Source organism: Jaculus jaculus, chromosome 1, assembly GCF_020740685.1.
Source record: "Jaculus jaculus isolate mJacJac1 chromosome 1, mJacJac1.mat.Y.cur, whole genome shotgun sequence".
Classification (NCBI taxonomy): domain Eukaryota; kingdom Metazoa; phylum Chordata; class Mammalia; order Rodentia; family Dipodidae; genus Jaculus; species Jaculus jaculus.
In genome coordinates, this window is record NC_059102.1 from 146,559,466 (window position 1) to 146,584,306 (window position 24,841).

The following is a 24,841-nucleotide window of genomic DNA, read 5'->3' on the forward strand; positions in this document are numbered from 1 at the left end:
AAAGCCAAAGGATCCCAGTTCAACTCTCCAGGACCATGTAAGCTACATGCACAAGGGGGCGCATGTATCTAAAGGTCATTTGCAGTAGCTGGAGGCCCTGGTGCATTCATTCTCAATCTCTCTCTAATAAATAAATAAATAAAATGTATTTAAAAGTGAGGTGAGAGCTCGGTTATTTTGTTTTGTTTTGTACTGGTATATCATAACCCTTAGAACATCATTCCTCCACTCATTTCTAGGTGGTTCAAAAGAGGCTTCTAATCACCACCCAATTATCTTACTGCCACAATGATAAGCACATGATGTACGCCTGGCAATCACTCCCTTAACAAATAAGGATTTAGCCAGGCATAGTGGCACACATGTTTAATCTCAGCAATTGGGAGGCAGAGGTAGGAGGATAGTGATGAGTTGGGCACCCTGAGACACCATATTCCAGGTCAGCCTGGGCTACAGTGAAACCCTACCTCAAAAAAATAAAAAAAAATAGGGATTAGACAGTGACAGTAATAAGACTGGGCTAGTCAACATCCTGTCAAGGAAGGGGAGTAGAACCTGGGGTCCTAACCCTCCCTGAGAACTCACATATTATTTATAATTAATTATAATAGTATGAAATTTATAGTTGATGGGAAGGAAGAGACACTTTTTTCAGTGGTGTGGCCACTGATACCAGCCTGTGCTCCTGCAAAAGCAATCCTACTGAAACTTACCAAGATCATCCGCCCCAGAAGAGATGTATAAGTAAAAGGGGGTCAAGTTGGGAAGAGGAGGGGGATCAATGGGAAGGGGTCAAGAGAGAGTATTAGGGTGGATGAATTATGAACCAGATTATGTACATGTGATGAAATGAGCTGTAGATTATTGCTAGAAAATTTTCAGTGCTAGGGATGGGATACCTTTCAGTGAGTTGTTGCCCAGAAGGGCCCTGATGCCCCCAAAACATTATAGGCCATTGCCGAGGCCCTTGGCTTCCCACCAGGAATAGATGGTAAGACCCTATTGCTGAAGACTCCACATACTTGGGCTGCAAGGCCACTGAGAAATCCTGCTAGAACTGAGCTGATAACCTCCTCCAGCTGAGAGAAAGCTGGAAGATGCCATTCTGCTTGCAGTTCAATGAGAGAAAGAGATATCACCAGTGAAGATACTCAACAGTGGACAATGCAAGCCTTATATTTGGCCACCCAGGCCAAATGAGCCAAAGAATGCAATAGTGGCACATCTATCATGGTGGAAACCAATTGCCCTCTAATTGGACTAGAGGCCCTCTTCATGGGAGGGAACACCTCCCTGATACTGAAAAACATAAAACAAGGGTAGTCATGAGCCCTAGGGGTGTAACATCTGCTGATGTCTGGATAAATGCATATACTATGCTTACTAAACTGCTCAGTAAGCACTTCTCTTTAATATTCATACCCTTATATTAATGCTACTCTAACTTTTGGTAGAGAATCTTCTCTTTTCAGATGGCAGTGACCTTGGGAATGACTTAGAAGGTATCATGGTGCTGGAAAGAAGTGACTAAAGTACTGAGTATCTCTATCACACCTTCCAAGGCTCAGGGTCTAGTGCGGAAGAGGTGGAGGAAAGAATGTAAGAGCCAAAAGAAGGGTAGGACTCCTTACAATGTGCTCCACCCAGACACAAAATGGCCTGGATATCCATGACCTCACAGTGCCTGACACTACCTACACAAGACCATCATAAGAGGAGGAAAAGATGATAAAGCAAGACTGAGACGGGGAAGGGATATGATGGAGAATGGAGTTTCAAAGGGGAAAATGGGGGGAGAGAGGGCATTACTATGGGCTGTTCTTTATAATCATGGAAGTTGTTAATAAAAAATAAAATTTTGAGCCATGAGTGGTGGCGCACACCTTTAATCCCAGCACTTGGTAGGCAGAGGTAGGAGGATTGCCGTGAGTTCGAGGCCACCCTGAGACTCCATAGAGAATTCCAGGCCACTCCCTGGGCTAGAGACCCTACCTCAAAAAAACAAAAAGAAAAAAAAAATTAACATAAGGAAGTTGCTATATAATCTTAGGATATTTGAACATAAGCACATTATATGTTCTGTATTCTAAGTCTCTGTGGTAATAATAAAACTTTTAACAATTTGTCTTTTAAAAAAAATATAGCCAGGCATGGTGGCGCACACTTTTAATCCCAGCACTCAGGAAGCAGAGGTAGGAGAATCGCCATGAGTTCGAGGCCACCCTGAGACTACAGAGTGAATTCCAAAACAGTCCGAGCTAGAGTGTGAGACCCTACCTCGAAAAATAAAAAAAAAATTAAAAAAAAAAAAAGAAAAAAGCCATTATTGTGTGTAATTACTATATGTTAATTTAAAATAAACAACAATGATTAGATATGCTTGACATGCTTAGACTTAGGAGAGACCTGTTCTGGGGTTGGTTTTTTTTTTTTTTTTGGAACCCGGGTCCTTCAGCTTTGCAGGCAAGCACCTTAACCACTAAGCCATCTCTCCATCCCACTATTCTGTGGGATTTTTTTGTTTGTTTTTGTTTTTTGTTGTTGTTTTTCGAGGAATGGTCTCACTGTAGCTCAGGCTGACCTGGAATTCACTCTGTAGTCTCAAGGTGGCCTCAAACTCACAGCAATACTCCTACCTCTGCCTCCCAAGAGCTGGGATTAAAGGCATGCGCCACCACGCCCAGCATTTCTATGGTTTTTGAACTGGGATGGTAGAGCCCAGATATGCTGGTACTAGTGAAAAAGAAACGGCTAACAAACCTCTAGATTCAACCACTCTAAAATCTAACCTACATTTAGCTCTCCTGGATTCATGAGCCAATAAAATCCCTTCTGCTTATCCTAATTTGAGCTGTGCTTCTTGAACTCAAACAGAAAGATACCTAATAAATTCAGTACAGCTTTCATAGAAAATACAATGTGGGGGCTGGAGCGATAGCTTACCAGTGAAGCACTTGCATGCAAAGGCCAAGGACCCAGGATTTTAAATTCCCCAGGACCCACATAAGCCAGATGCACAGGATAGCACAAGCATCTGGAGTTCATTTACAGTGGCTAGAAGCCCTAGTACACCCATTTTTCCTATCCACCTCTTTTTCTCAAATAAATAAATAAAATGTAAAATTACAAATAAATAAATCCAGAGCTGTACGTGATAGCACACGCCTTGAAGAAAAAAAGTACTAAAAGATTAGTTAGGAAATGTTTAGATACCTGTACTTCCCGCCCACCTCGGCACAAAGCTCGCTGGCGGGAAAGCTCATCAAGCTGATGGTCTAGAAACTCCTTTCTTCTATGCATCTCTTGAACATGAGAAGGCAAGTCTTTTTCTAATATAAATGTAAAACCACATGTTAATTCTAACAATTCACATACATATCTACAATCACAGAAAGGAGGAAAACTCATTCCCAGAGCTAGACTATTACCAGGTTCCTTAAATCATATACACCATATAAAAGGTCATAGAGAAAACCCTAGGATGCCAACTGCCCTCCAATTGGACTGGAGGCCCACTCCATCGTGGGGGGAATACATCCCTGATAGTGAAAACTTAAAAAAGGGAGTAGTCATGAGCCCTAGGGGTGTAATATCTGCTGATGTCTGGAAAAAGTGTATATACTACACTTATCAAACTGCCCAGTAAGCACTTCTCTTAATATTTATATCCTAATATTAATGCTACTCTCACGTTGGATAGAGAATCTTCTCCTTTCAGATGGCAGTGACCTTGGGATGACTCAGAAGGTATCATAGTGCTGGAAAGAAGTGACTGGAGTACTGAGTAACATCTTGATCACACCTTCCAAGGCTCAGGGTCTATTGCAGAAGAGGTGACGGAAAGACTGCAAGAGCCAAAGGAAGGGTAGGACTCCTTACAACGTGCTTCCTCCAGACATAAAATGGCTGGATACCCATGACCTCATAGTGCCTGAAACTACCTACATAAGACCATCATAAGAGGAGGAAAAGATCATGACATCAAAATAAGAGAGACTGATTGAGATGGGGAGGGGAAGAGAAAGTGGGGGGCTATTACCATGGGATATTTTTTATAATCATGGAAAATGTTAATAAAAATTGAGAAAAAGAAAAAAAACCCTAGGATGTACTCTAGTCAGTACTTACTCATTCTGTGGCTAACTTGGTTGTCCAAACTGAATTTTAGGACCTCATTATTAATAGATTTTTCTGGACCCAGCCGTACTAAATTTATATCTCCACAGTTTCCTGTTAATAAAATCACATTTAAAAGAGTAATAAGGATAATGCCAATAAATCCTGTCCCTATACATATTATTATTCCTAAACATATAATATATATTAATATAGTATATATGATATACACTAATAATCAGAGAAGGGTAGTATGGACTGTCAACTACATACCAGATACCATGCTAAAGACATCTTATACATTCCAGACATCTTCCTAACAACCCTACAGGGCAAGCAGTTATCAATTCTACTTCATAAAAGCTAGCAAGGTCACATAAACAGTACACTGCTAAGTTCACAATCTATTAGACTCATTTTTTCAAATTAAGTTCTGTATAGTACTCCAATAGACTTGGGAGCTGGGAATGGCTTAGCAGTTAAGGTGCTTGCCTGCAAAGCCAAAGAGCTTCAGTTCGATTCCCCAGTACCCACATAAGCCAGATTCACAAGGTGATGCATGCATCTGGAGTTCGTTTGGAGAATCCCTGGCACGCCCATTCTCTCTCTGTCTCTCTTACTCTGCCTCTTTCCCACTCTCAAATAAATAAAATTAAAATATTTAAAATAGACTTGGAAGGGCTAGAGAAATGGCTTAGTAGTTAAGGTGCTTGCTTGCAAAGGCTAAAGACTCATGTTCAAAAAGCTGGGCCTAGTAGCGCACGTCTTTAATCCCAGCACTTGGGAGGCAGAAGGAGGAGGATCGCTGTGAGTTCAAGGCCACCCTGAGAATCCATAGTGAATTCCAGGTCAGCCTGAGCTTGAGTGAGACCCTACCTCGAAAAAAAAAAAAAGACTCATGCTCCATTCCAGGTCCCATGCAAGCCAGACACACAGTGATGCAAACGTGCAATGTTCTGCATGTGCACAAGGGGGCACAGGTGTCTGGAGTTCAATTGTAGTGGCTGGAGGCCCTGGTGTGTCAATTCATTCTCTCTCTCTCACATGCACAAAGACACATACACATACAAACATACACTTGGGAAATGATAAACAGATTTTTGGGTTTTTTTGGGGAGGGGGGCAGTTTTCAAGGTAGGGTCTCGCTCTTGCCCAGGCTAACATAGAATTCATTATTTATGTAGTTTCAGGGTAGCCTCCTACTCACTGCAATCCTCCTACCTCTGCCTCCCAAGGGCTGGGATTAAAGGTGTACCCCACCACACCTGGCTGATAGTTTTCTTAACCAGAGTATTTCAAAGACTTTCATATTTTAATATGTGTATGAATTTTCAAGTAGAATCTCATGATTATCAAATCTTTTTAAAATAAAATACTAAAAACTAAGGGATTTAAATTTTTGTATTTATTTATTTTTAGCAGACAGGGTCTTATAGGGTAGGCCTGGTAGTCTTTTAGGCTTTGCAAGCAAGCATCTTAACTGCTATGTACACCAGGCTGACCTCCAACCTGTGACAATCATCCTGCCTCTGCTTCCTAAATTTGGGATTACAGGCATATATATCACCACATCTGGCACAAATTTTGAAACAATAAATATGTGTTAAATGAATCATATATTTACAGGTATCTATAGCATATAATTTTGGTCTTAAATCAGCTCATTCTAAATTTGAGGCTACCCTCTGTGGAAAACATCAACTTAAACTGCCTAATCAGGGCTGAAAAGATGGCTCAGTAGTTATGTGCATTTCCAGTAAAAGCACAGGGATCTGGGAAGGCCTGAAAATGCCTGAGTTCAACTTTGTAGACACCTAGGTGTGTACATGTACCTGTAACCCATCCTACAAAAGTGAGCAAAGACCAGGAAATTGCCTAGACTTGCAGAAATGCAAAAAGCAGCAAGCCCAGATATCAGTTAGGTGCCAGTTCAAGCAAGAATGGGCAAAAGAATAACGGAGCAGGACACTGGAAACTCTGTTTGGTCACTGCAGCCCAGAACCCTCTGCTGTGGAAAAGAGCATGGGGCACAACAAAGGCACCTACCCGTGCATATACTACAATACACACTCCGTACTTATGTACATACAAGCAAAAAAAAAAAAACCTGACTCACATCTATCTACACCAAAACAAAAGGTGAGATTATCTGGAAACTCAGCCAGGAATGCCCCATACATTAAAAAAGACATACTTGCCAGGCATGGTGGTGCACACCTTTAATCCCAGAACTCAGGAGGCAGAGGTAGGAGGATCGCCATGAGTTTGAGGCCATCCTGAGACTACACAGTGAATTCCAGGTCAGCCTGGACCAGAGTAAGACCCTACCTCAGAAAAAAAACAAAACAAAAAAAAAAAAAGAGAGAAAAAGAAAATTTAATGTAAAAGGTTACAAGTAAACTACTTAATGCTTCACCTTAAGGCCTTAGGAAAAAAAAAAAAAGAATAAAGCAAATCAGAAATCAGTAGACAAGGGCTGGAGAGATGGCTTAGCAGTTAAAGCACTTGCCTGCAAATTCAAAGGACCTAGGTTTGACACCCCAGTACCCATATATGCCAGATGCACAAGGTGGCACATGAGTATGGAATTCATTTATAGTAGCACACCCATTCTCTCTGTCTCTCAAATAAATAAATAATTTAAAAAAATCAGTAGGCGCTGCAAAACCAAAGAACACAGGTATGATAACCCAGGACCCACGTAAGCCAAATACACAAGGTGTTGCACGTTTCTGGAGTTGGTTTGCAGCAGCTGGAAGCCTTGGCATACACATTCCCTTCCCCCTCCCCCATTTCTCACAAATAAATAAATAAATGTTTTACTTATGCCTTAAGATTTAGGTTTTTTAATGTATTTTTGCCCTCAATATGAATGTGATGGGAACTCTGCTTTTAAAATCATCACTTACTGAGCCAGATGTGGTGGTGCACGGCTTTAATCCCAGCACTTGAGAGGCAGAGGTAGGAGGATCCCTGTGGGTTTGAGGACATCCTGAGACAATGTAGTGAATTCCAGGTCAGCCTGGGCTAGAGCGAGATACTACTTCAAATAAATAAATAAATAAAAAGGAGAGATGAAAAAGGTATCATTACACCAGATACCAAAGAAATTTAGAAAATCGTAAGGACATACTTTAAGAACATATACTCCACTGTTTGCAAATCTGAAAGAAATGGATAATATCCTTGATTTATATAGCCTACCAAAATTAAATCACTATGAGATTAACCACCACTTAAATAGACCTATAACCAGTATGGAGATCCAAGCAGTTATAAAAAATATCTCTCAACTAAAAAACAACCAGGGGCTAGGGAGATGGCTTAGCAGTTAAGCACCTGCCTGTGAAGCCTAAGGACATTCGTTTGAGGCTTGATTCCTTAGGAACCATGTATGCCAGATATACAAGGGGGTATTGCATCTGGCACACCCATTCTCTCACTATCTATCTGCCTCTTTCTCTCTCTCTCTTGTCATTCTCACATAAATAAGTAAAAATTAGTGAATTAATTTTTTAAAAAAAGTCCAGGCCCAGATGAATTTGTGAATTTTAACAGACCTTCACAGAAAAACTAACACCAATGTTTCTCAAACTTTTCCATAAAATATAAAAGACAGGAATTCTACCAAACTCCTTCTACAAAGCCTGCATCAACAACCTGATACCAGGGCTGGAGGGATGGCTTAGCAGTGAAGGCATTTGCCTACAGAGCCAAAGGACCCAGGTTCTATTCCCCAGGACCCACGTAAGCCAGATGTATAAGGTGGCACATGCATTTGGAGTTCGTTTGCACAGCTGCAGGCCCTGATATGCCCATTCTCTCTGTTTCTCCCTCTTTGTCTCTGTCAAATAAAAATATATTTAAAAAAAAAAAAAAACTGATACTGGGCTGGAGAGATGGCTTAGTGGTTAAACACTTGCCTGTGAAAGCTAAGGACCCCAGTTCGAGGCTCCATTCCCCAGGACCCACGTTAGCCAGATGCCCAAGGGGGTGCATGCATCTGGAGTTCATTTGCACTGGCTGGAGGCCTAGGTGTGCCCATACTCTCTCTTGCTCTGCCTCTTTCTCTCCCGTGTGTCTTAAAATAAATAAATAAAACAGAACAAAAATAAATCTGACAACCAGAAGCTAGGCATGGTGGTGCATACCTTTAATCACAACACTCTGGAGGCAGAAGTAGGACAATCACCATGAGTTTGAGGCCACCCTGAGACGACATAGTGAATTCCAGGTCATCCTGAGCTAGAGTGAGACCCTACTTCAAAAAACCAAAAGAATAAAATAATAATAATAATAAATAAAATAAAAAACCTGATATCAAAACCAGACAAAGACAGAACAAAAAAAGAAAACTACAGACCAATCTCCCTCATGAACATAGAAGCAAAAATTCTCAATAAGGTGGGCATTGTGGCGCACACCTTTAATCCCAGCACTGGGGAGGCAGAAATAAGAGGATAGCCATGAATTCAAAGACACCCTGAGACTACATAGTGAATTCCAGGTCAGCCTCAGCTAGCCTGAGACTCTACCTTGAAAAACTAAAATTCTCAACAAGATACTGGCAAATAGAATACAAGAATATATCAAAAAAAAAAAAATCATTTTCCACGACCAAGTAGGCTGTATCCCAGAGACACAAGGATGCTTCCACATATGTAAATCAGCAAATATAACATACTATATAAGTGGACTGAAGGACAAAAATCACAGGACCATCTCAATACATGCAGAAAAGGCATTTGACAAAATCTAATATCCCTTTATAATGAAAGTCCTACAGCAACTGGGGATAGAAGAAATATATCTCAACATAATAAAAAGTATTTATGACAAACCTACAGCCAACAAAATACTAAAATGGGAAAAAACTTGAAACTTTTCCACTATAATCAGGAATAAGATACGGGTTTCCACTGTCCTCACTTTTGTATCATATAGTACTGGAAGTCTTAGCTATAGCAATAAGTCAAGAGACACATGTAAAAGGGATACAAATAGGAAAGGAAGGGATCAAATTATCATTTGCAGATAACAGTCTATACATAAAGACTCTACCAGCAAACTGTTAGAGGTGATAAACACTTTTAGGTAGCAGGATACAAAATAAACACACAGAAATCAGTAGCATTCCTATATACTAACAACCTGCTGAGAATGAAATCAGGGAATCACTCCCATTCACAACTGCCTCATAAATATATAAATAAATAAATAAAATACCTTGGAATAAACCTAACCAAGGTAGTGAAGGATCTCTACAATGAAAACTTTAAAACACTCATGAGAGAAACTGCAAAGACAGTAGGAAATGGAAAGACATCTCATGTTCTTGGATTGCAAGAATCAATATTGTAAAACTGTCAATTTTACCAAAAGCAATTTACATATTTCATGTACTCCCCATCAAAACTCCAATGACATTCTTCATGGAAATTGAAAAAATAATCCTTAAAATTCATTTGAAACCACAAAAGAACATCTAATATCCAAAATAATTTTGAGCAACAAAAATAAGGCTGGTGGCATCACCAAACATGATTTTAACCTGTATTACAGAGCCACAGTAACAAAAACAGCATGCTACTTGCACAAAAACAGACACGTAAATTAATGGAACAGAATAGAGTACCCAGATATAAGTTCAGGCAGCTATAGCCACCTGATCTTTGGCAAAAATGCCAAAAGTACTCATTGGGAAAAGGTAGCCTCTTCAACAGATGTTGCTTGGAAAAATGCGTATCTATATGTAAAAGGATGAAATTAGATCCTTATCTCTGTCCATGTCCAAGAATTAAATCCACTGGAAACCTTAAGCTGGGCCAGCCAGACCAAATGAGCAATGGGGTGCAATAGTGGCATGTCTGCTACAGGGGAAACCAATCACTCTCTAATTGAACTGGAGTCCTGCTCCACAGGAGGAATATATGCCGCTGATACACTGAAAACCTATGACAGGGGAAATCAGAAGTCCTAATGGTGATAACACCTGCTGGTATCTGGCTAAATGCATATAATAGGCTCACCAAACTGTCTGATAAGCACTTTTCTTAAATGTTCATACCCATATATTAATGCTATTCTCACTTTTGGTTAAAAAAGCTTCTCTTTCCAGAAGGCAGTGACCTCTGGGAAGACTCCAAAGGCATCACAGTGCTGAGAAAGAAGACAGAGGAGTGCTCAGCACTGAAATATTGCTATCACACCTTCCAAGGCTTAGGGTCCCAGATGAGGTAGACAGAAGAATGAAAGGAGGGATAGGACTACTTACAATATACTCTTTCAGACACAAAATGACCTGGATATCATGACCTCGCAGTGCTGGCACTACCTACACAAGACCAGCATTAAGAGGAAAACATGGTAACATCAAAATGAAAGAAGAGACTGAGAGGGGAAGGGGATATGGTGAAGAGTGGAGTTGTGAAGGGAAAAGTCAGGGAAGAGGGAATTTTCATGGTTTATTGTCTATAATTATGGAAGATGTTAGTAGTATAAAAGAAAAGAACAATTTATTTGTTGGACATGGTGGTGCGCACCTTTAATTCTAGCACCTGGAAGGCTAAGGTAGGAGGAGTGCAGTGACTTCAAGGCCACCCTGAAAATACACACTGAATTCCAGGTCAGCCTGGTGTAGAGTGAGACTATATCTCGAAAAACCAAAAGAAAAATTATTTATTTGAACATGTGTGTGTATATGGATGTGCCAAGATCTCTTCTCTTGCTACTTCAAACCAATGCCTGTCTGGCTTACCATGCATGGCTAGAGAATTTTACTCAGGTCAGTAGGCTTTAGAAGAATGTAACTGTTGTGAAGCCGGGCATGGTGGCACACGCCTTTAATCCCCGCACTCGGGAGGCAGAGGTAGGAGGACTGCCGTGAGTTTGAAGCCACCCTGAGACTGCATAGTGAATTCCAGGTCAGCCTGGGCTTGAGTGAGACCCTACCTCGAAGAAAAAAAAAAAAGTAAGTAACTGTTGTGGTTTGAATAGAATAGATGGCCCCAATATATCCAGTTGTTTGTTTGTTTGTAGTTTGCATTCTGCAGCCATCTGGCTGGAGGCAATGTCACTGGGTGGATCTTTAGGTTTGGTGGTGGGTTTCAGATTTCAATATAAAGATATACAAAGTGAGCTGGGCGTGGAGGCACATGTCTTTAATCCCAGCACTCGGGAGGCAGAGGTAGGAGGATCTCTGTGAGTTCGAGGCCACCCTGAGACTCCATAGTGAATTCCAGGTCAGCCTGGGCTAGAGTAAGACCCTACCTCGAAAAACCAAAAAAAAAAAAAAAAAAATACAAAGTGTGCCTAGATGGAGTTCCTGAAGTGTGCTGTGCTATGTGGCTTTTGGCTTGTACTTCTCTCTGCTTGATCCTGTGAAGGCAGGCCAGCATCTTCTGCCATTTATGGAACTTCCCCTGGATCTATAGGCTTCAATAAATATCCCTTCCTCATTTCAAATGGGAAAGTGTGGGGGTGGGGAGGGAGGGAATTACCATGGGATATATTTTATAATCATGGAAAATGTTAATAAAAATTTAAAAAAATAAAAAAATAAAAATAAATATCCCTTCCTCCATATCTGTGCCTGGTCTGGAAGTTCATCTCAGCGAACCTGAATCTCTCTGCTAAAGTAACTTTAACTGCTGAGCCATCGCTCCATCCTCTTATCTTTCACCACTCTAGAAGTATTTACCAAGCCTCAACAAGTGCAAAGATGTGTTCTAGATACTGTGGATATGGTAGTGAGTCAAATCTCCTGCCTGTGTGTAGCTTACTTACAGACTGGCTACACTGAACTACCTGAGGCTTTTTCTTAAAATATATATATATGTGTGTGTGTGTGTGTGTGTGTGTGTGCGTGTGTGTGTGTGTGTTGTTTTATATATTTTAGAAAGAAAGAAGTAGATAGATAAAATGATAGGGGGAGAATGGACATACCAGGGCCTCCAACTGCTGCAAACAAACTGCAGGTGCATGTGCCACTTTTTGCATCTGACTTATTATGTGGATCCTGGGGAATTGAACCTGGGTCCTTTTGCTAAGCCACCTCTCTCTTCCTTTTTAAGTAGTCACCTATGGTCAAGTGTTTCCATTCTAGCCTAGTTAACCCTAATTGTTCCTTAGGCTTCATCTTGAACATCATGTCCTCCAAATGCCTTCTTCCTTTAATCTTCATATAACTGAGTCAAGGTAAAACATCTCTTTTAGCTCCACTGTCTGACTGCCCACTGATCTGTCCAATTCTTTATGAGACTGGTAGGTCACCTTGAAAGATTCATTGTTTAAACCTCAGTAGTTGGCACAATGCCTGGCACAGTGGTAAATGCTCAGTAAAATATCTGCTATATGAATCAACAAGTACATACACGGCCGCAAGCCCTAGTAAAGCTGTTACCAGGACTGGTTATTATTCTTTGTTATTCAAGGGAGCCCACAATAACAATGAAAACAAAAATTTTAAACCCACATATATATCATACCCAAAGGATTCTTCTTGTCTTTACATTTTTCTTTGAATTCGAGTATTATTTTTTTCATAAGTTCATCAACAGCTGCATTGGAAGGTGCACACACGAGGACACGGTTTTGTTTGATTTTGGCATTGAAGTTTTCATCTGAATGCCCCTTCCTCTGGTTCTACAATTTACCACACACCAGACAAACACACACAAGAACACTGATGAGCACTATTACATGGCATTAAAATCTTTCTCTACTTCCAAGAATGTTTTAAAGTTCCCATAATAAATAGGTAAAAATGAAAGCATCTATATCTTACATAATATTAAAACTATTCTGATACATGCTTGGCAGGGTCTAGTGGTACAGCACTTGCTTAGCACACACAGGCCCTGGGTTTGATCCCACTGAAGAACAAGAAAAAGAGATAAAACAAAAACCTATTTTGGCATAAAGTTATAAAATTTTTATCACACCTGCTCTGAGCTGAGCCTAACTTTACCAACTACTTTCTTTAATCAATATTCAGTCCAACTAACATCACAAGAACATTCAAGATGGTTTCCTACATTATGTATGATCTATAATGAAGTATGGAGACCATAATTTTAGTCTATAGGTCTTGTTTCCTATGATACATACAATGTTTTCTTTCTTTTTTTTTTTAACATCTTCCCTTCCTCTGCCACCTCTTTTCCTTGACAGTTCTAAAATATGAAAGCAACCTGAGTGAAAGGCATTTCAACACTTAATTCAAGTCATGTAAATTGATGTGCCCATTAACAGCACCATATCCCTACCTCTGTTAGTAAGCGGTACAAGAGGCCAACAATAGTTTTTGATTTTCCTGTTCCAGGTGGTCCATGAATCAGACAGATTTTGGCAACTGATGGCGAGTGTTTCACCATGGCATATGCTGTTTCTATTGCTTTCTTCTGGTCTTCATTAAAATCTTTTAAGTAGGCAATCTATAGAAAAAAAAAAAAAAAGAAGAAGAAAGTTAAGTTGTTTTTCCTAAGTGACATGAAAGACAATGAAAAATACCTATTTCAATTTCTTCCAATCTATGTCAAACAAAAGGTTTGATTAGTCATTCCCAGGTGACTAAACTAAGAACTACCTACACTACCAGAAAAAACAGCTAGTTACTAATGAATGTCTTTAGGTTTCTTCTCGCTTATAATTACAACAGTAGTTTTTTCCTAATTCTAACAAATATGCTCATAACAGTTTACTAATTTAGGCTTTTATTTTTCCCTGATCTCTTTTCCTATTTAAGTCAATTTTCTCCTTAGCAAAAACATTCCAAGAATATGTCATTCCTAACCCAGTGTCACAGAGTGGAAAAAACATGGTTTTCAGGCCTAAAACTAAGTCTAAACCTCTAATTTTACTTTCTCTGTCATTCATTAACTCCGGGATTCCTAAAAAGGTGAGAAATTATGCAAACAAGTTACATGAAAGCACTAGCACACGGCTGGAGTTCATAACCAATCATTTCTCTTTAGATTTATATGACAATTCCCTGGAAATTTTATGCAGCATAAGGAAAAATGCATATTCACACTAGATAGCTTCATCTTGGCATTTACAAAGACTCCACCCAATTCTCCAAATGCAAAACTTCACTAAATCTGAGAAGCCTACTCCAGAATGGTCATCACCTAGTACACATGTGAGGATGCTGAGGCAGTACTATTAATGGTACTTTGAGATAGGATCTCTCTCTAGCCCAGGCTGACCTGGAATTCACTATGTAGTCTCAGAGTGGCCTCAAACTCACAGTGATCCACCTACCTCTGCCTCCCCAGTGCTGGGCTTAAAGGTGTGCACCACCATGCCTGGCTATTAGTGGTACTCTTTGAGCATACATATATTTAACTGTTTTCCTGTACCCTTTTCTTTATATAAGATAACTAACCCCATTATGCACTGCACTATTTAAGAAAATTAAAACACTAAACATTACTGTGCAAGCATATGAACCTGGCTTGTAGTAAATACACAGGATTATGCAGCAGCTAAAAATATCTTGACAAAAAGTTTTCTAGCTTTTCCTGGCATCATTCAATCAATACTCACAATTCTCTCAGACGTTGTAGTTAGTAAATCTTTGGTACAGAAGTCCATGGGGTTTGGATTCAGAACAGCTCTGGCCAACTGGTTCCGACTACTCAACAGGGACATGGCTTTCAATTTCCTCTGTGTAGTTACCAGAGAACTTATTACAATACATTTCATAAGTTCATTTAAATTGGCTGGCAAATTATCTTGAGTCTGGATAGAAAGGGAGCACTCAGCTTTCCCATTACGCACTATTAACAAAAAAGAGAAAAGATAATTGATCAGTGAATAATGTTATACAGTTAAAAAGGTTAGAAGTACTTGTAACTTTCATTTCTGTATGAAATATTTAAATACCTCATTTAAGTAATATTTACTAAATGCTTCCTAAGAACCAGACAATGATCCTATCCTCCAATAGGCTATTTTCTAGAAGGGGGAACCCAATATCAGATAAGTATTTCAGGCTGTGATAAATTCTCATGCTTCTTTAAGAACTCTGAAGAAAGCAACAGAAGTGGATGAGGAAGGGATGAGGTAGATAGGCTGGATCAGGATGTTCCTAATGAGATGATATTAAGTAATGGAGAAAGGTACACCCTTTGAAGAAAAAAAACTGCTATAGGTAAAGCATCACCAACTACGAAGACCCTGAGACAGATGTGCTAGGATTATTTTAGACATAGGGAGGCAGCTAGCATAGTTGAAAGAAAAAGTAGGGAGAAGTGTGATGGAAGAGCCAGAGAGTAAAATGGTGGTATACTCTGTAGGGCTCTGTATAGCACAGCAAGGACTCTTAATGTTATTCAGTTAGGTAAAAAGCCACAAGGTAACTTTGTATAGGAAATATTATGTTATACCTCACAGAGCAGAAAGAACCACTTTTTAATGCAAACAAAATATAAATTGCAATGGGAGAAGTAGTAGAGATGACAGCTAGATTTTGGATACACTGGATAAAGTCAGACCTGTTTACAATTAAATATCAGTTGTTAAAGAAACATAGGGCTGGAGGGATGGATCACTGGCTAAATGCCCTTCCTAAGCAAGCATGAGGGTCTGGTATCACACAGATTCAAATTTCCAGGACACACATAAACAACTGGGCATAGCCATGCACAACTATAACCCCAATCATGAAGGGGAGTAGACTCAGCAGTCACCAAACCTCATGAAAAACTGGCAAGCTCTCAGATCAGTTAGAGACTACTATGGCTACAACAAGAATGGGGAGGGGGAATGATGGAGCAGCACACCTGATTGTCCACTTCAGCCACCACAGGAAAGCACGTCCCATTGCCAGGCAAGTGTATGGGGTGTTGCAGGGAAACATATGCATGTATATACCACACATACCACACCCATACACAAAAGGCTGCCCCTCCTAAAAGAGAAGAACGGCTCGGGCTGGAAAGATGGCTTAGTGGTTAAGGTGCTTGCCTGCAGAGCCAAAGGACCCAAGTTCAATTCACCAGGACCCACATAGGGCAGATACACAAGATGGCACATGCATCTGGAGTTCATTTGCAGTGGCTGGAGATGTTGGAGTACCCATTTTTCCCCCTCCCCCCTCCCTCTCTCAATCCCCCTTTTTCCTCTCAAATATATATGAATGGCTCATAGATGACCTTCAAGGTATTTAGCCTGAGCAACAAGAATGGAGGCCTTACTTATCTAAGTGATACTGAGCAGTGAGGTGAAGGGAAAAGACTGGAGGGTAGAACAGATATCAAATAAAAAATATCACATGTTCACTCTTGACTAGAGTTGTGAATGTCTAATAGCTCTCCAAATGTAGCAATCTGATAATTAATTTTGATCCATGAGGAATTCAGTAAAGAAGATCATTGTAGAATTATTTGGTAAATATAATCATTACATAAACCACAAGCATAAATAATGCCATGTATTCCTGCTGCAAGCTTCTTTTTTTGTTTTGTTTTTTCGAGGTAAGGTCTCACTCTAGCCCAGGCTGACCTGGAATTCACCATGGAGTCTCAGGGTGGCCTCAAACTCATGGCGATCCTCCTACCTCTGCCTACCAAGTGCTGGGATCAAAGGCGTGCGCCACCACGCCCAGCTTGCTGCAAACTTTTTAAATGTACTCTGCACAAAATGCACCAGAAGACAAGATCACTATAAAGGAAATCTTTAAAATCTTAAGCAATAAATATAGGTCTTGAGTGTAAAAAATGAAAATAAACTATGAAATGACATTATCAACTATCAACATGACAGATATCACCTTTTGGGCAAATACATAGCAAATCAATGTCTAGGTAAATCACAAGCTACAGAAATGAGAAAATAACTTTGTCCAGGCCTCCTTATTTACTTACTGACTGAAGTGCGACGAAACTTATGAACATAACCACAGTAATATTCACTATGATCTTGCAAACCATTTCTGTCCATATCTTTCTTCTCTCCATTTTGTCTCTCAGGAACCAAAAACACCAAATCATTTTCTTTTGGGTGAAGCTGTTTAGATAGTTCAGATTCCTCCAGATAAACTATGGAATAAGAAGTCAACATTTATGTAAGTCTAGAAGATTTAAGAAAGATTAATTTGCAAGAAGTCAAACCCTTAGTCAGGCGTGGTGGCATACATCTTTAATCCCAGCACTCAGTGTAGGAGGATCATTGTGAGTTCAAGGCTACCCTGAGACTACATGGTGAATTCTAAGTCAGTCTGGGCTACAGCAAGACCCTACCTCAGGAAAAAAAAAAAAAAATCAAACCCTTGTTTATAGTAAGTCTAAAACATACTGCCTGGGCTGGAGAGATAGGTTAGTGGTTAAAGCCCTTGCCTGTGAAGCCTAAGGACCCAGGTTTGATTCCCCAGGACCCACGTAAGCCAGATGCCTACTTATGGAGTTTGTTTGCAGAGGCTAAAGGCCCTGTTATGCTCATTCTCTGGTTTGCTCACCAAACTGCCCAGCAAGCACTTCTCTTAATGTTCATATTCATATATTAATGTTACTCTCACTTTTGGTTAGAGAATCTTCTCTTTTCAAATGGCAGTGACCTTCGGATAACTCAGAAGCCACCATAGTGCTGAGATGTGCTCAGCACTGCATTATCTCTATCACACCTTCCAAGGCTCAGGGTCCACTGCGGAAGAAGTGGCGGAAAGAATGTAAGAGCCAAAGGAAGGGTAGGACTACTTACAACGGGCTCCTCCAGACACAAAATGGCCTGGATATCCATCTCTCAGTTCCTGACATGACCTACACAAGACCCTCGTAATAGGAGGAAAAAATCATGACATCAAAATAAAAGAGCGCCAGTGTGGTGGCACATGCCTTTTAATCCCAGCACTCGGTAGGCAGAGACAGGAGGATGACCATGAATTTGAGGCCAGCAAGAGACTACACAGCGAATTCCAGGTCAGCCTGAGATAAACTGAGACCCTACCTCAAAAAAAAACGGGGGGAAAAAAAGGAGCAAACAGAGAGATGGCTTAGCAATTAAGGTACTTGCTTGCAAAGTCTAAGGTTCGATTCCCCAGTATCTACATAAGCACAGAGTGAGACATGTGTCTGGAGTTTTTTTGCAGTGGTTAGAGGCGCTAATGCACCCACTCTCTACTTGCCTCTTTCTCTCGCTCGAATAAAATTTTTTAAAAGGAACAAAAATCTCTCAACCTTGAGATTTTTTTCTTTTAATTTTTTTTTAATTTTTATTTATTTGAAAGAGAGAGAGACAGAGAGAGAGCCGGGCGTGGTGGCACACGCCTTTAATCCCAGCACTCGGGAGGCAGAGGTAGGAGGATCTCCGAGAGTTCGAGGCCACCCTGAGACCACATAGTGAATTCCAAGTCAGCCTGAGCCAGAGTGAGACCCTACCTCAAAAAGCCAAAAAAAAAAAAAAAAGGAGAGAGACAGAGAGAGAATAGGTAGGCCAGGACCTCTAGCCACTGCAAACAAACTCCAGTCACATACACCATCTTGTGTATCTGGCTTACATGGGTCCTGGGGAATTGAACTCAGATCCTTTGGTTTTGCAGGCAAGTGCCTCAACCACTAAGTCATCTGTCTCTACAGCCCTCAACCTTGACATTTTAACACATATAATAATAAATGTGAGGGCCTGGGAGATATCTCAGCAGTTACTGGGACTTGCCTGCAAAGCCCATGTAGGCCCAGGTTCACTTTCCCAACACTCACATAAAGCCTGATGCAAAGTGGCACATGTGTGGCACATACACATGCACCACCCCCTCTTACAAACACAAATAAATAATTTTTTTTTTTTTTTTTTGGTTTTTCGAGGTAGGGTCTCACTCTGGTCCAGGGTGACCTGGAATTAACTCTGTCATCTCAGGGTGGCCTTGAACTCATGGCAATCCTCCTACCTCTGCCTCCCAAGTGCTGGGATTAAAGGCGTGCGCCACCACACCTGGCTAATAAATAATTAAAAAAAATTTTTTTTGTTCATTTTATTTATTTGAGAGTGACAGAGAGAGAAAGAGACAGAGGGGGGGGGGAGAGAGGGGGGGAGGGAGGGAGGGAGGGAGGGAAGGGGAGAGAATGGGCACGCCAGGGCCTCCAGCCACTGCAAACAACTCCAGACGTGTGCGTCCCCTTGTGCATCTGGCTAACGTGGGTCCTGGAGATTCGAGCCTCGAACCAGGGTCCTTTGGCTTCACAGGCAAGCGCTTAACCACTAAGCCATCTCTCCAGCCCACAAATAATTTTTAAAGTCAATAAATAAAATTGAAAATGGTGGGGAGGGAGGGAATTACCATGGGATATATTTTATAATCATCGAAAATGTTAATAAAAATTAAAAAAAAAATTGAAAATGGACATCAAGACAAACTTGAAAATTAAGCTATAAAACTTAGAAGAGGGCTACTATCAAGGTAATAGAGTGAATCAAATATTCAAACATTGTTGATGGGAATATAAAATAGCACACTACTCTGATAATGTTGAGCAACTTCATATAAACATATAGTTTTACTAATTATACCATTCTCATCTATTTACCAAAAAGAACATAAAACCTATGCCCATGCAGATTTATATGTGAATGTTCACAGCCACTGTATTCATAAAAAGCCAAAATGTAATTCAACTATTAATGAAATTAGTGAATTGATCATTGTGACTCACATGAAAACAATGGAATATTAACAGTAAAAAGAACAAACTACTTGTATTGCAACCCTATGAGTAAATCTTTATTTTAAAATAAGTTTCACTGCTTTTTTTTCCTCTTCCTTTCACTGGGTATCACCATCTTAGATATCTACTCAGCCTTTACATTAACTTACACTGTACACTGCAGTTAACCCACAAACATCATGATCTAAGAGAGGAGCCTGGATTCCTGAAGCCCCTTGCTCACTCTAGGGAAAATTCCATCTATGAGTGGTAAAGTCAACCCAACAAAGTACAGAACATTTCCAAGACAGCCAGTCCTCTACACTAAAGAAAGGAGGGTTCTTAGTGTGAAAGTAGCCCTGCACACTTAGATAACCAGCCAAGAAAGACAGTATTGACTTATCAGTACCACACTGAAGGTACAGTCTGGAAGATGGGAATTTGTAGCCTAAATGTCACCATATAATCTTGAATGATTTAACCAGGTCCCATTCAACACATTTGACACTGCACACATGCCCAGACTGACTCTTGATTTTTGGAGCACTGTGGGCAGTGAAAAGTACCTTCCAAGGCCAGTAAGTGTAGATCAGTGTGGCCTAAGTGAGTCCATGCTCCCATCCAAAGCAACTGGTCCCAGACCCCCCTGCTCTGCTGGCCTACCTGCCTGAGCCTGTTCAAGGCCTAGACAGCCAAGAGGAACATGGGAGTATGCTACCCAGCCAGTTCCATGCCACCATCCTGACCCCCAGCACTTGCAGTTCTGCTGTGGCCAAGCTGCACTCTCCCTCATGGCTGCAGAAGAAAGACTACAAACAGGACTCCACTCAGGGTCAGGGTTACAGACATTCCCACAACCAGTCCTGAAGCACCACCTCCAAACCCCAAGATCAGTTTCACTGCTCATATTTCACTTTATTCAGTTATAACATGAGCAATTTTTTTTTAATTTTTTGTTCATTATTTATTTATTTGAGAGTGACAGACAGAGAGAAAGACAGATAGAAGGAGAGAGAATGGGCGAGCCAGGGCTTCCAGCCACTGCAAACGAATTCCAGACGCATGCGCCCCCTTGTGCATCTGGCTAACGTGGGACCTGGGGAACCGAGCCTCGAACCGGGGTCCTTAGGCTTCACAGGCAAGCGCTTAACTGCTAAGCCATCTCGCCAGCCCTAACATGAGCAATTTTAACCACTGGATATTAGAAAATTTTCAGAGCAGAGTATTTACAATGTGGGTTCTTCCCCCCTCTTTGGAAATTGTAAAGTCCCAATGGGATAATGGTGAGATGAGTTTTGAAAGCTAGCAACAAATATGAGGCATATAATAATTTTAGGTTACTCACATACGTATGTTTATTCATTTAGGCCATTCCTCTCAGGCAGTAACTGAGTATAAGCAAACTAATTTGTACTTGATATTTAATGGCACAGAAAAACGTATCTTTGTGCTGGGTATAAGGTTCAGCAGTTAAAAGCCTTTGTTTAATTCCCCAGTAGCCATGTAAAGCCAGACACACAAAGTGGTGTGTGTCTGCACTTTGTTGACTTGCAGAATGGCAAGCCCATTCTCTCCTCTCCCAATTATTTATTTATATATATATATATATATATCTTTGTTAAAAAAATAAAATTGTATTTCTAATGAGGCTTATCAGGTTTTTATAGTTTATACTTAAGTTATTTAAATCTTGTTTGTCTCACAGTGGTTAGCACCATGTTGATATTAAGAAAGATCTGGTTTAAGAATAGTTTACTCTCTGTTTTTAGTTACCTTGAGAAGGTTACTTAACTTTGTAATGCTTAGATTCCTCACAGAGGGCAAAAAAAAATCTTAGATATAACCATAATTCTCTATATAAATAAAAAAATAAATCAAAAGGCAACTAGGCTAGAGGGATGGCTTAGCAGCTAAGGGACTTGCCTGCAAAGCCTAAGGACCCATGTTCTACTCTCCAGATCCCACATTAGCCAGATGTACAAAGGAGAGGCAAGCGCAAGGCTGCATATGCCTACTAGGTGGCACAAACACCTGGAGTTCAACTGTACTGGCTGAGGAACTGGTGCCAATTCTCCCTCTCTGTCTCTCTAAAATAAAAAAAAAAAAAGAAAATTAAAAAGGCAGCTAACAGGCTGGACAGATGGCTTTGCAGTTAAGTCACTTGCCTGTGAAGCCTACTGCCCAGCACCCACAGAAGCCAGCTGCACAAGGTGGTGCAGCATCTGAAGTTCTTTTGCAGTGGCTGGAGGCCCTGGCACTCCCATGCTCTATCTGCTTCCTTCTCTCTCAAATAAATAAACAAACATCTTTTTAAAGTTAGCTAATAGAAGGCACTTTCAATATAATTTTTCAATAATTCCAGATTTGCTTTAAAGGAGGAAAACAAAAGCAGTTGCCTAGCATGTGTGAGCCCCTGGTTTTAATCACAGCACTGTGGGGATGATTTTTTTTCTCTCTTGATGAATTTGTGTATCTGGTCACTGTAGAAAAGAAGAAAGCTCCTAAAGACTACCTGAGCTCTATTCAAAACGTCTAAAAGCTGATCAGAAGGAGCCAACTGTAATGAACTGAGACATGAATATAGTTAAATCCATTTGTCATGGTTTCAATCTGAAATGTCCTTACAGGCACATGTACTGAATGCTCATTCCCCAACTAACTGGTGGTGCTATTTTAGGAGATTATGGTAATTTTAAGAGGTGGGGACTATCTGGCCAAAGCAGGTTACTATGGGTAACTCTGAAGGCTAAACCTGCCCCCTGGTATGCTGTGATGTGAACATGCTCTGTCATCCTAAACTCCTGCATGCATTTCTTAGCCATGAGGGGCTATGTGCCAAAATAAAACTTTCTTCCTTTAGGCTGGAGAGATGGCTTAGCAGTTAAGCGCTTGCCTGTGAAGCCTAGGAACCCCACTTCAAGGCTCAATTCCCCAGGACCCACGTTAGCCAGATGCACAAGGGGGCACACACATCTGGAGTCCGTTTGCAGTGGCTGGAGGCCCTGGCGGTTCTCTCCCTCCCTCCCTCCCCCCCTTTCTCTCCATTCTCTCTCCCCCTATTGCTCTCAAATAAATAAATAAAAATAAATAAAGTAAATTAAAAAAAACTTTCCTCCTTTAAATTGGTTTGAGCAGACATTCTAACACAGAAGTACAAAAATCACTATTACATCATATACTGTTTTTTTCTCACTTAAGTTTATTGGTCACCACTGGCATGTATTAGTGAACTAACTTATAATTTTGAAAATGGGTAAAGAATATTTATTCTGCCTTTCTTATAAAAACACCTCTCAAGCTGGGCATGATGGTGCATGCCTTTAATCCCAGCACTCAGGAGGCAAAGGTAGGAGGATCACCGTGAGTTTGAGGCTACCCTGAGACTACATAGTTAATTCCAAGTCAGCCTGGGCCAGAGCCCGGGGTGTGGGGGGGGAGAGAACACCTCTCAAAAAGAAAATTTAAAACAAAACAAAAAAAAACACCTCTCAAGGCCTTTCACTCACCCTCCTTCCCTTACCCAGTTTCCACTAACATTTCAGCCCACAGTATTCTAATTAAGCTGTGAGAAAAGAGACCATGAATTTTCTATTACAATCACCCACATGGTCATCTCATTAACTTTCAATTTATTTGTTGTAAGGAGATATAAATTTAGCTTAGAAAATCTGTCTCAGAAATTCAAATTATAGGTCTCTTCCCGAGTAAATTTTTCCAATTATTATCACATATATTCCAAGTCACATTAAATAGAAACTTACTCATAAGTTCCAAGTATTTTTTGTAGTCACCAGGAAACTTGCGTAAATGCAACTGATAGAACTTCTCTTTATTTGGAGAGTTGAACCATTCCTGTGCCACCTATACAAAGAAAAAAAAAAGAAAAAACTCAAAACACAGCTTTGGGCAGTGGCTGTATTATAGCTATTGAGGTTTACCCAAGGCACAATTATTGCTAATTGAAAGAAATAAAAGCCATGTTATACAACAAAAATTTCCAAAATAACAGCAAAACCCAGAATCCCAAGTGAAAAACCTGAAATTTAATTCATGTAGTTTAATGAGATTATCTACAACTGCACTGTAACAATTCAGGAGCCACTACTTATACAGAAATTTTTAAATTAGTATATCAATTCAAAGAGCTGAAAATTCCATCCATGAGCTGGCTGGAGAGGTGACTCAGTAATTAAAGGCATTTCCTTGCAAAACCTGTCAGCTAGGTTCCCCAGTACCCACATAAAGACAGATATACAAAGTGGCACATGTCTTGAGTTTGTTTGCACAATAGCAAAAGACCCTGGTGCACACACACATACAAACATGCAAATAAGTACTTTTTAATTATTAAAAAATCCATCCCTCAGTTGAAATACACTTTTCCAGAGCTCAAGAGCCACTTGTGCACTACACTATACATAAGCAGAAGCTAAGAGTACTTGCTGCTAGGCTGTGCTGGTACAGTACTACTTCACAACAGGAACATCTCACAGGACCTGGACTTGTAGACCTTTGGGATTTCTCACTAGCATTCTTCCTGCCAATTTCTAAAATACTCCATCTCCAAATCTTCCAAAGGCCTAAACTAGAAGTACGTGAGTACTACTCCCAACCCCAGATTCACAAAGGAAGCTGCTAATGTAAATAAAGTTATTTCACTCTTCAATTATTAAAAACAAATTACTTTGGGGGCCTTCAAAAGCATTTTACTGTAACATTTTGACTGAAACAAATATTTAAATCTATTAATTGGCCTCCTTTTCTGCTGCTTTTGCACTAAAGTTAACTAATCAAGCTTACTTCTAAAATGGAGCTGGTTGCAGCACCAATTGACTACCCACTGCTCTTAGCTAAAAATCCAGTTTCAACTTTTCTGCTATGTACCACATGTATTATGAAAGCAAAACATGTTCACCTAAATAAATTCTTTTCCACCTCAATTTATGGATGGATTTATTCTACTCTGGTTTACTTCCTCCCCACATCAAGATCCCAAACATATAAACTGCCCCTGGGCAATATGAGTTTGCCATCTTCAACATCACTCCCTCAACTTTGGCAATGTCACTCCCAGAAAAAGAAAA

At 40.3% G+C, this 24,841-nt stretch overlaps 1 protein-coding gene across 2 annotated transcripts in view; it reads right to left on the minus strand.

Annotated features, from left to right (window-relative positions):
• Setx (senataxin) overlaps positions 1–24,841 on the minus strand; it is a 100,624-nt gene that overhangs the window by 36,355 nt on the left and 39,428 nt on the right. For both annotated transcript variants that reach the window (XM_045146645.1, XM_004654036.2), the window contains 7 exons: positions 23,519–23,618; positions 16,986–17,159; positions 14,665–14,897; positions 13,383–13,550; positions 12,603–12,759; positions 4,129–4,230; positions 3,214–3,329 (listed from right to left, as the gene is read on the minus strand). In XM_045146645.1, the coding sequence (XP_045002580.1) occupies positions 3,214–3,329; positions 4,129–4,230; positions 12,603–12,759; positions 13,383–13,550; positions 14,665–14,897; positions 16,986–17,159; positions 23,519–23,618 (1,050 nt within the window). The remainder of the gene's footprint in view (positions 1–3,213; positions 3,330–4,128; positions 4,231–12,602; positions 12,760–13,382; positions 13,551–14,664; positions 14,898–16,985; positions 17,160–23,518; positions 23,619–24,841) is intronic.